This window comes from Capricornis sumatraensis, chromosome 4 (genome assembly GCF_032405125.1).
Source record: "Capricornis sumatraensis isolate serow.1 chromosome 4, serow.2, whole genome shotgun sequence".
In the NCBI taxonomy this organism is placed as follows: Eukaryota; Metazoa; Chordata; class Mammalia; order Artiodactyla; family Bovidae; genus Capricornis; species Capricornis sumatraensis.
In genome coordinates, this window is record NC_091072.1 from 71,888,760 (window position 1) to 71,900,932 (window position 12,173).

At 52.6% G+C, this 12,173-nt stretch overlaps 1 protein-coding gene across 1 annotated transcript; it reads left to right on the forward strand.

Annotated features, from left to right (window-relative positions):
• Positions 1-1,678: 1,678 nt before the first annotated feature.
• Positions 1,679-11,861, forward strand: KRT79 (keratin 79). Its single transcript, XM_068970874.1, has 9 exons — positions 1,679-2,155; positions 4,034-4,254; positions 5,313-5,373; positions 5,494-5,589; positions 9,023-9,187; positions 9,395-9,520; positions 10,470-10,690; positions 11,393-11,427; positions 11,656-11,861. The coding sequence occupies exons 1-9, from the start codon at positions 1,679-1,681 to the stop codon at positions 11,859-11,861; spliced, it is 1,608 nt and encodes a 535-aa protein (XP_068826975.1).
• The last annotated feature ends 312 nt before the right edge of the window (positions 11,862-12,173 follow it).

The window sequence follows — 12,173 nt, forward strand, 5'->3', positions numbered from 1 at the left end:
TGGAAACTGCCAGGCTCCTCTGTCCATGGAATTCACCAGACAAGAATACTGGAGTGGGTAGCCATTCCCTTCTCCAAGGGATCTTCCTGACCCAGGGTTGAACACAGGTCTTCTGCATTGCAGGCAGATTCTTTACCATCTGAGCCAGCAGAGAAGCCCTGGGAGGCTGAATTCAACTCCTTCAGGCAACTGGGAGCCTCCCAGCAGCCTAGAAACCATTCCACAGCCTCCTCTGGGCCCAGAGCACCTGCTCTCTGCCTGTTTCCTGGGGCAGTAGGGGTGGTCCCTTGTCCTCTCCTTTGGAACCCCAATCCCGGCCCTGGCAGCTGTGTGGAGACCCCAGCAAGAGCTGTCCCTGCTCCTTTCTTTGGGCAAGTCTCTCTCCTTCTGGGATCACTTCCTTGCCGAGAGTTGAGGTGGGTAATCAATGGCACATCCTCACCACTTCTTTGTCCTAACACCTGGCTAACATTACATCTCCATGTCCTTCCTAAGGGATGTGTTTGGTCCCAGCCGCCCAAGGTGGTAGGTACCTACGAGACCCTGTGAAGTGATTTGAGGAGCCCTCCGGCCTCTACTGGATCAAGACCCTGGGCTCTGTGGCTGGGAAGATGGGATGTTGGGGGTATCTATAGACTTCATGGGGCTTTTGTTGGAGACATCTTATTTTTTTCAGCTGTACCTTGCAGCATGTAGGATTTTAGTTCCCCGACCAGGGATTGAACCTGTGTCCCCTGTAATAGAAGCACGGAGTCTTAACTAATGGGCAACCAGGGAAGTTCCGACACTTTTTGAATCTGTACTATGTCCAGCCAGGGTGGGGTGTGTCCTCCACCCACCTCCAACTCCTCCCAAAATGGCTGGGCCTTTCTGAAGGAACGCTGGCAAGGGGGACTCCGGTGGCTGTTGAAACCCCCGGTCTTTGCCCCCCTCATCTCCTGGCTTCGGCCCTTCTACCTCCTTATTATCAACTGCCCAGGCCTCTGAGTCAGGCCGGGACCCTCTCTGTCCTGCGTCCCCTCTGCCCAGCATAGGCTCTCTACCGGGCAGACAGTCTGCCAGCGCACAACAAAAGAACTGGCTATCCCCAACCCAGACTGGCACCTGTGGCCCCAGCCTGGACCTGCCAGAAGGTGCCGAGGCTGTGGGCCGGGACGGCAGGACTGGAGCAGGCCCGGGCACCCTCTCCACAGCCCATTGCCCAATGCTTCCGCCCCCACCACCCGCACAGCCCGGGCCCTGGGGCCTTGGCTTACCACAGGGGCTGGGACCAACCCCAGACAGAGCCCCACAGACTCAGAGCGGCCACCAGGGCTGGGTGGGAGGAGACCAGTCAGCCACTGGGGTGGTGGGGGTGGCCCTGGGAGCCCGTATCATCCTGTTCCAAGTCAGGAGCACCCCAGTGGGGGAGAAGGAGGTGGCATGTGGCCCCAGACAGTTGGCTCAGCCCCAGCTCTGGAGCTCAGGTGATGACTGGGAGCAGCCCCTCCCTCCCGCAGTGGGAGAGGAACACCCCCGGCCCTCAGGCCCCTCCCTCTCTTCCTGGGGCGATGGGGCAGGAGTGTCTGTGGAGCCCAGGAGCCAGCCCAGCTGGGAAAAGATAAAAAGCCCACCAGTGGCCCAGCAGCTCACTGTGCCCCCTCCCAGCTCTCCTGTCTGATCTGGCCCCGCTGCAGCGATGAGATCCTCCGTGTCTCGGCAGACATACTCTACCAAAGGGGCCTTCAGCTCCAGCTCAGCCAGTGATGGGGGTGGTTCCCGGGCCCGCACCAGCTTCAGCTCGGTGACTGTGTCCCGGAACAGTGGCAGTGGCGGGGGGCCCCGCTGTGGCCCCAGCATGGGTGGCTTTGGGAGCTGGAGCCTCTATAACTTGGGGGGCAGCAAGAGCATCTCGGTCAGCGTGGCTGGAGGGGCCTCAGCAGGGCGGGTGCTCGGAGGCTTTGGCCTTGGCGGTGGGGCCTACATGGGCCTGGGGGCTGGCAGGCCGATGCTGGGGCCTGTCTGTCCTCCTGGTGGCATCCAGCAGGTCACCATCAACCAAAGCCTGTTGACCCCCCTCCACATGGAGATCGACCTGGAGATCCAGCGGGTGCGCACGGAGGAGCGGGAGCAGATCAAGACCCTCAATAACAAGTTCGCCTCATTCATTGACAAGGTGGGCCCAGGTGGAAGGAGGCAGGAAAGGGCGGAGGAGTGCAAGCTGGGCCCCTGAGAGAGGGTGGGCAGGGCGGAGGCTTTTGCAACCCATGTGCACTGGGGCAGGGATGGATGGAGTGACTTTTGAAGCCCTTCTGGGATGCCTGGACCCAAGTGGCTGGATGGTCTTTATTTGCAAGTGATGATGACTCTCGAGTTGCACTCACGAGGCCTTTTGGCCCGGCCCAGCTTGATGGTGTTGCAGTCATCATTAATGGGGCTACACAGCAGCCTTATTGTACAATTCAATAGTGGATTGTCCTCATTATTCCTCTTGGTGGGGTGGCCCTTCCTGCTTCCTGTCATTTTTTAGCTGGGAAAACTGGCCTCAGTGTCAAGTCCCCAAGATCCCCATATTGCCTGTTCTGTTAGTTTTGGAGGAGTTCTAAGGACAAAAACGTTATCAGGACACAGTGCAGCGGTGGGGAGTTCCAGAGGAAGTCTCCTTTTGGCTTCTCCAATCCTTCCTTTCTGTTCCACCCAAGAAGCTCAGGGTGGGGTGGACATGAGTTCACTGGTCACAGGCCGCCATGACTCAGGAATATGCAGTTTGACCTGCCTCAGACCAGGGGTATCCTGACCCCTTCTCTGGCCCCCAGGCCAACGAGGCAAGCTCTTGTGCTAATGTCTGGCATTTCCAGGCCCACTTGGCCGCATAGTCTACCACTCCCCCAAGGCCCCCAGGCGGTGGGCCCATGATGAGGAGAATCCTGGTGGGTGACCATACCTTGGTTCAGTGATCTGTGGGTTTCCAAAGGACCCTGATGCCCCCTTTCCCATATGATACCCACAGTGTTTCATGAGAAGTCAGTCTGGCTGACAGTGTGTCTATTTTTAAAAAGAGAAATCTGAGGTCTGGAGAGACGAAGTGATTTGCCCAGGATCACCTGGAGGCAGTGGGGGGCCCGGGACTCAAGTTCATGGCTTTAAGAGGTCACTGCTCCTGGCAGGTACACCTGCTGCATGGTGCTCTGGGGCCACAGACCCATGGGCCTGGGGTGCTGTGGAGGTGGGATCCGGAGAGGCCAGATGGCAAAGGATGAGGCAAGCTGTTTCGCCCAACCCCTCACCGTCTCCCCGAGTGACTTTTGGTTCTTCTGTGGGACTGTCCCAGAGGTCAAAGAAGCAAACCCTCTCAGGCTCTCAGAACCACGGCCTAGGACCTGGGGGCCTGACAGTTTGTCCGTGTCTGGTGTCTTAGAAGCCTGGTTGGGCAGAGAATCCTCCTGGGGGCTCTCACCATGAGCACGCTTCTAAGTCTATAGAGATAGGGCTGGACATTCGTATTTTAAAAACTTAAAAAATGTCAAGTTTTCAGAAAAGATTCAATAGTAGTGCAATATATTCCTATATTTCTTTCCACCCAGATTTACCAGTTTTTAGCATTTTGTCACTTTTGCTTTCTTTTTCTCTCTTTGTAGGTATATTTGTATATATCCATAAGAACATATATATCCACACATATACTATAGATGTATCTGCATTTAAAATTTTTGATCTTAATGCAGAATTAGGGTTCAGAAACATTGATTTAGTGTGATTTACCCAGGATAAATGAGAAGAGGAGACCCAGGGAGAAGTGACTTGACTGTCACCAACCAGTAAATGGCCGAACTGGACCTTTTCTGTTCATTAACCCTTTAGAGTCCTTGTCATTGGATCGAACTGTCTTTTTCAGCAAAGATGGTTCCCTCAGGAACTCCTCCCCAAAGCAAGGCATAGACCCTGCCCTGCCCCATGGTGTGTCCTGGTCAGGATGGATGGTGACAATGAGCCTGGTCTTGGTCCCTTCTGGGGCTGGGGGAGGCCCCAGCCCACCCTTCTTGTTCTGGCTCAGGTGCGGTTCCTGGAGCAGCAGAACAAGGTGCTGGAGACCAAGTGGGCGCTGCTGCAAGAGCAGGGTCAGAAATCGGGCGTCACCAGGAACAGTCTGGAGCCCCTCTTCGAGAGCTTCATCAACAACCTGCGGGGGAAGCTGGACAACCTCCAGAGCGAGCGGGGGAGGCTGGACTCAGAGTTGAGGAATGTGCAAGATCTTGCTGAGGACTTCAAGACCAAGTGAGGAGGGCTGGACTAACAGTGGCCGTGTGTGGACGGGGAGGGGCAGCATGGGGAATCTCCCAGGAGAGGGCCACCCTGTTCCTGGGTCCTAGGACCCAGCTGGGTGGGTGCTCAGACAGAGCTGTTTCCCATGGGGGCTCAGGCTCTGGACCCATGGCCTCCTGGAGGGTTGTCACAGTGTGTTGTAATTTTAAAAACTATTATAAGAGAGGGAGAAAAGTGCAATGAACCTTTGTGGTCTCATTACCCAGCTTTTATAATTATAACTCACAGCCAGTCTTGTTTTGTCTATACCCCTACTCACGCCCTTTCCCTCTTCCCTTATTGTCTTGAAGCAAATCTCATTCATCCAAGTCATTTCACTCACAAGCATTTTTACTGGATGTATTCACAGGTTCATCTGTGTAGCTTGACTTAATAATATACAAACACAATGCCATAAGAACACCTAAATCTTTTAAAACAGTAATCCTCAGTATCATCAATCATCTAATCAATGATTGAATTTGCCCTTGTTCCATTAGCATCATAAATTTTAAAAATACAGTTTATTTGAATCAAGATGCAAATAATGTACTACGCAAATTCACATATTATGACTGGTTGAGCTGTATATTTATGAGTTTAAGGTATAAACTTTCATAACTTTCCCCACTGCTTGACACTGGCAATGTTAAAATCTTAAAAGTCTCAGTGAAAGCAATTGGACAGAAGTTGGCGTTTTCAATGACATCCTGTTGTAGAAAGTGAATGCAAAGGTTAGCCACTGTTGACACGTCTTTACCTGTTCCCATAAAGCCTCCCAAGAGCTCTGATTCAAAGAGATGGCCACTCTCAGTTGCCATATTATTGCACAAATACTGTGTTCAGTTTCTCAAAAAGGGTGGGTGGATTATTTACAGACAGTATCCCAGTTTCTCCATTGGTTGGCTGCATTACAGAACTGCTCCCCAAAGGTGTTTTTGGCCATTGTGGGACCCATTAGAGACTCCTTAAAGCCAACTAGGTTCAGTGTCTTAAAAGGTGAACTGGGCTGAGTCTCCCTTGTGTAACAGGTATGAGGACGAAATCAACAAGCGCACTGCGGCAGAGAATGAGTTTGTGGTCCTCAAAAAGGTGAGCAGGGTGGTGGGGAGTGGGGGCAGGTGGTCTTTATCTGCCAGGGTGCTGGGCTGACTTGGAGAGGGGCAAGAGTCCTGGCGGCTGAGCCCACTGCCCTCCTCTCTCTCTCCCCAGGATGTAGATGCCGCATACATGGGCCGAATGGATCTGCATGGCACAGTGGGTTGCCTGGTGGAGGAGATGGACTTCCTGAGGCATCTCTATGAAGAGGTGAGATAACCAATGGACAGGGATACTTACATTCTGATACAGTTTTGGGGATTCCTCCTGGAAGTCTGATCAGAATTCAGTAGTGTAACTTCATTGATAGAATATAGCATCTGGACCCTTAATCAATACTAGCATCCATGTCTATGTGCTTATGATGGGCCAGGAACTGGGCTAAGTTTTTTATACAATCCTCTCAACAACTCTGTAATATAGGTACTGTTATTGTCTCCATTTTATAGTCTTGGACTCTGAGGCTCTGAGTAAGTTGTCCATGCTCTCATAGCTAGCTAGAGGCAGTTGTGGAGTTAAAACTTCGTCCTTGGACTGTTTGTTATACTGTTTTCCTTATTGCCCAGTTTATAACAGAGCAAAGGATGGAGGATTTCAGATGGGTAGAGAGTGGGGATTGAAATTCCAAGTTAGAGCAGGAGGTGAGGAGTGGGTAGCAGGTAAACTGCAGAATTTAGAAGGGATTCCAGGAAACAAAGGGGCTTTGAAGGCTGAGGCTTTGAAGAGAAGGAAAGACGATGTCTTCCAAAAAAAAAAAAAAAAAAAAAAAGAGTCTTGGTCAGACACATCCACGGGATCTTTTAGTGGTTTGGTAATACAGGCATAAAAGAAAATCTATTTGGCTTGACTTTTCCTTAGGGGTGTCTTCTTGGCTCCATGCCTTTCACACACAGTTTAGAGTTCATTCTAGAGGCTCATGGGAGATTTATGTCAAGTTTAACTTGGAGAAGTCTAAATGTCTCCCCTTTGAAAATGAGGATATTTCCATGTCTCAGGTTCTGGAATCTCTTCTACCGTATTTCTCACGGATCTCCAGGGGTACTTGTTTCCCTAGCCATGGCCATGAGGTCCTAGTATTTGCTCCCCTGGCCTGGACCACTGACGTTGTCAGCAAGGCCGAGGCCTTTCCTACTCTCGGTGTCTGTCTTGGCTTCCATTGGTTCCCAAGCGTCCTGCCCTTTTCAGTTTGCTGACTGTTTCCCTTGAGAGGAAAGAGCAAACGGTGCAGGAGTAGTTGTTGGCTTTGCCTGGCTGTCTGTAGGGTTAGCCCAATGCTGCCTTCTTGTTCTTCTTGCCTAGAGCTTATCTAAAGGCCGCTACCCATTGACCTTTGCATTTCCTTGAGGATGAACTCCCCATGTTCATCCTTGGCTGTGCTGCTCTCCTGCAAACATCTCTGTGTGTCCTTCAGGATGAGCTTGCTGGGGGGTGTTCTGTGTCATACTGCTGATTTCTTAGGTGTCTCCCTAGCTTTTTCTTTACTGGGATCGTTGATGGTCATTCACCGTCTGGGATTTCCTCATTCTCTTCTCTTAGGATGGTCTCTCTTTTAGGACAGGTCAAGGGTGCCCAGGCCCTTTTCTCTCAATGGGAAGGAATTGGCTTTCCTAGTGTCTGAAAAGCTCTCCTTTCCTCTGCGGTTCCCTGTCCACTTGCTGCATATTGCTGAGTGCCTTCTGCACAGCCCTGGCAGGACAGTCTGCCTCTGCAGGCTTCCATATGATATGCTGGGAGCCATGTTGGGACAGGTGAGCTGCATGGGACAGGCTGTGGCTGGCTCTTCCTGGGAGGGCTGGGAGAGTTTCAGAGGAGACAGCAGTTTGGATTTTGAAGGAAGGACGGGATTTGTAAAGAAGGGGCAGGTAGAATCTGCCAACTGGGGCCCCAGCCTGCACCATGATACTGAGGTACCAAACAGCAGTGTGTTTGGGGAGCAGCCAGTGAACCAGGCATCAGGTGTGTGGGAGAACGAGGCGAGGAGGTGAGCAAGGAAGGCGAGATGACCAAGTGACCAAGCCAGGGCCACTTCCGGGGCCTCCTGAGGAGGTAAGAGTGAAGACCAGAGCAGTTGTTCCCTTGCTTGCATACCAGCTGTGATGGCTAACACAGCACTCAGTAATCGATTTTATGGCCTGGTTTTGGTCAAGCCAGACCTTAAGGAAATTCAGAAGGCCAAACACCAATCCCTGGCATGTCACACAGGGCAGGAAAGTTATCTTGTGGCTTCCCTCTGGCCTGGGGGGTCCCTGTGGGATCCAGCCCTTGCTCCGATGCCATCACCTCATCTCTCTGGCTCCTTTCCCCATGCACAGATAGAAAGCTCGCACCTTAACGCCACAGAGTTCTCTCTCCACTTGCATTAGCTCTTTCTTTGGAAAGCCTGCCCTTTTTATCCTCTAGTCCTAGCAAGAACATCCTTACCCACTCTTGGTGGTGTTTGGTAGATAGTGTTTGCCTCTTGTCTGAAAAACTCCAAGTTAATTTTCCTCCGGACCACACTCTGGCATGGGGCTGTGGAGGGACCCTGAGCCGGGGAGGGTGATGAGTGATGCTGCAAGATAATGCTGGCAACGTACTACTGTGACAATGATTTCATCTGTGGCACATGCTTCGTGGGCAAATTGACTGACCTTTGGAGAAGGCTGGGCAAATAATGCATTTTACTGAGCACCCACCATGGGTCATGTATGAATCTGAATCCTCAGATCAACTACATTATGAAGGTATTATCATGACCATTTTACAGAAAAAGAGGCTGAGGCCTTGTAAGGCTTAGTGAGGACCTCAGTACCACAGCTGGTGAATGTCAGACAGGCATTCGAACTTAGCTTTGTCTGTCTTCAAAGCTTGTGTCTTTCTGCCTGGCCCCCACCTCCAACCCATTCCACCTTTTAAAAGCCAGTCTAATCTGACCATTTAAATCTATTTCTACACAGATATCAGTTTTGGCTTTGGTAGTCCTTTCTTTCCTATTTTTTAAATTGAAATATAGTTGATTTACAATGTTGTGTTAGTTTCAGTTATACGGTGAGGCGATTTGATTATACACGCACATGTATGTACATATATGGGCTTCCAGGTGATGCCAGTGGTAAAGAACCCACCACTAATGCAGGACACGCAGGTGATGTGGGTTCGATCCCTGGGTCGGGAAGATCCCCTGGAGGAGGAAATGGAAACCCACTCCAGTATTCTTGCCTGGAGAATCCCATGGACAGAGAGGCATGGTGGGTTATAGTCCATGGGGTCTCAAAGAGTTGGACACGGCTGAAGAGACTTAGCCCAGCACAGCACAACCTCCTGTGGGCCAGCTGTGGCCCTGCCTGCCTCCCAGGGGTTCTGAGGATTAAAGGTGAGCCTGCTGGCTCAGGGCCTGGTAACAGCTAGTATGCACTCCTTCCTTCTTTAGGCTCTTGGAAGCCTGCAAATCCATACCAAGCCTGCAAATCCATACCAGTCTATTCAACTGGGAGCCCTGTTTCCAGCTGGAAAGACTGAAACTCTGCTGGCAACCATAGATTCATTTTAGGGTGGATCCTGGAGGGGCAGGAGCATGTCCTCCTGTTGCCAAAATCACTCCCCTACCCCCTGCTCCCCTGGCCTGGGACAGGGGTGCTGGAGACAGCTACATCCGTCTCTGCAGGAGCTGAGCCAAGTGCAGACTCACGTGTCTGACACCAGTGTCATCCTCTCCATGGACAACAACCGCAACCTCGACCTGGACAGCATCATCGCTGAGGTGAAGGCCCAATATGAGCAGATTGCCCAGAGGAGCAGGGCTGAGGCTGAGTCCTGGTACCAGACCAAGGTGAGAGAATGTCTGGCTCAGGGGTGTGGGTTGGGCCTGCACCCAGACCTTCCCCCTTGGTGAGGTGCCTGGGCCCCTGGACTCCTCGGAGGTTGGGGCCAGACACATCCAGCCTACTCATCCAGCTGTGAGGGTGGGTCCAGGGGCCAGTAACCCAGGTGGGCCTGGAATGATTTGACAGCTCACTGCCATTTCTTTGGTCTCTAGTATGAGGAACTGCAGGTGACCGCTGGGAAGCATGGGGACAACCTGAGGGACACCAAGAATGAGATCGCTGAGCTCACCCGCACTGTGCAGAGGCTGCAGGGGGAGGCAGATGCAGTCAAGAAGCAGGTGAGCCTCTGGTGGGGGGCCTGAGGGTCAGGCCTGGGTGTTGGCAGAGGTGTGCTCAAGGGTAAGGCCTGTTCTTCTCCCCATGGATGGGATACGCTCAAATGCTGGACCAATAAGATCAAGAAGCTCCTCTTACAGGAGAGGAAACTGAGGCTCAGAGAGGGACAGGGACTTGCCCAAGATCACACAGCATATTGGTGGTAGAGTAGCCCCCTCCAAGAAGATTGATCCCATCTTCAAAAGGTCAGAGCAGGAGTCTGAGCATTCAAGAGTCCAGGTCACAGTTGCTAACTCCATCTAAGGCATGGGCTCCTCCAAAGAGCAGAGTGAAGCATTTGGTTAATGGTGAGCTTGTATGATTTGTTTCATCTGTTTTGTGGCACTGGGGTGCGTTGCAGCAGGAAGGTTATTTTATTTTATTTTTTTTTAAGATTTCTTTCATTCTTTTGTTGTTTGACTGTGGTGGGTCTTTGTTGCTGCATTCGGGCTTTCTCTAGTTGTAGTGAGCAGGGACTACTCTTCATTGTGGTGCACGGGCTTCTCATTGCAGTGGCTTCTCTTGTTGTGAAACATGGGTTCTAGAGTGCTTGGACTCGGTAACTGTGGCACATGGGCTTAGCTGTTCCTCAGCACGTGCGATTTTCCCAGACCGGGGATCAAACCCATGTCCTCTGCATTGCAAGGCAAACTCTTAACCACTGAACCACCAGGAAAGCCCCCAGGAGGGCCTTAAGATTAGACTTCAGTAAGAACTTTCCCAGTGGGGCTACATGACCTTGTTCGTATAGTATCACCTCCTCTCTTAGAGGAATGTTTCTCTTTTCCTTCCTTCTCAGTTGGTTGGGGTGGGAGTCAGGGGAGCTGGGGATGGTGATGTCTAGTTTAAGGGCAGAGAGATGGATGCAATGACCCTGGAGGGTGTGCCCAATACCTCTCATGCCCTGGGCAGTGCCAGCAGCTGCAGACTGCCATCACGGATGCGGAACAGCACGGGGAGCTGGCATTAAAAGATGCTCAGAAGAAACTTGGCGACCTGGATGCTGCCCTGTATCAGGCCAAGGAGGACCTGGCCCGGCTGCTGCGTGACTACCAGGCGCTCATGAACGTCAAGCTGGCCCTGGATGTGGAAATCGCTACCTACCGCAAGCTGCTGGAGAGTGAGGAGAGCAGGTGGGTGCCCCCCACCCCGTTCCCCATCCTGATTCTGAGGGCTCCCGGCCCTGCCCTGTGGGAGATCCCATGTAGTTGGTTCTTGTGTCAGGGGAGGAGGGTAAGGGAGCAACCGTGGAGCTGGGCTCGTAGCTCGTCACCTGAGACTCTCCTGCTTGTGTTCAGGGCCTCGCTGTGTGTCTCCCCGGCTGGCACTACCATCAGTAATCCTCATGGTGTCTGGCAGGCCAACAGGGGACAGGGTTTTCTTTTCCAACACCAGATTCTGACCCTGGCAGAAGCTTCGAAAACAAATTCATCATCTCTGTTCTTGTGGAGGGCATGAGATGCAGAGAAAGTCACCTTAGCCAGAAAACGGGCAGCTCTGTTGTGGAGTGGGTTTTGTTTCCCATCCCATTGGAGCAGGGGCTGCTGCTTATGGTCCAAGTGTGGAGGGAGGAGAGGGAAGAAGAAGGATGGAGCTGCCTGGCCTACTGAATCTCTGCTTTCTCTGCTACACTGGCTTTAGGACCTGGAGGAAGGGTGCCAGGGCAGCCCTGGGCCAAACTTTGGTGCCCTGGTTTTGTCATGTGGCCCCGGCTCCTGAGAGTCTCAAGGCCCACTGAGTTGATTTATTGTAAAGACAATGAGAGGGAGAGACAGGGTTTTTACTTGGGCTCCTGGGACCACTGATCCTTCACCTGGCCTGTCTGTTTCCCCCAGGATGTCTGGAGAATGTCCCAGTACTGTCAGCATTTGTGAGTATTTTGCCGCCCCGGCCCCGGCCCCAGTCCTCTGCTCAGTCCATTCAATTTGTCCTTGAGCCCTGTAGACAGGTTTGGGGGGTCCCAGAGAATGAGCCCCCTGCCCCCGGTTTCCCAGGGCACCACTGTCTGAGTTCATTCCGATCACTCACTCATGTCGGGAAGCCCTAGATCCTCTCCTGACACGGCTGCCCCGCCTCACCCAGACCCTTTCTCTTGCAGCGGTGACGGGCAACTCCACCACTGTATGCGGAGGCGGTGTGGCTGGCTTCAGGGGTGGCATCTCCCTGGGTGGGGGTGGGGGGGCCAGCAAGGGCAGATTCAGCACCAATGCAGGCTACAGCACTGTCAAGGGAGGGCCTGTCTCTGGGGGCACCTCCATTCTGCGGAAGACCACCACAGTCAAGACGTCCAGCCGGAGGTATTAGCTGCTGTCTTGCAAGCTGGGGCCCCTGCACTTCTCTCCCCGCTCCCCATCCTCAGGAGCAGGAATAGCCCCAGGACCACTGACCCAGGGTACAGGCATGCCAGACTGCGCATGGGATCTGCATTTTGGGAAGGGCTCAAATCTACCCAGGTTTCCTCCTTGGTTCTGTAACAGGATGGGAGGGGTGGTTAAGGCCACCAGTTTGCGGATGTGTTTAGATGATTTGCGGATGATATTTTGACCACGGAGAGGAGGTTGGATTTCCCCAGGCCATTTCAGCTTCTCTCACCTCTTCTGCTCGTCTGCTCTGGGC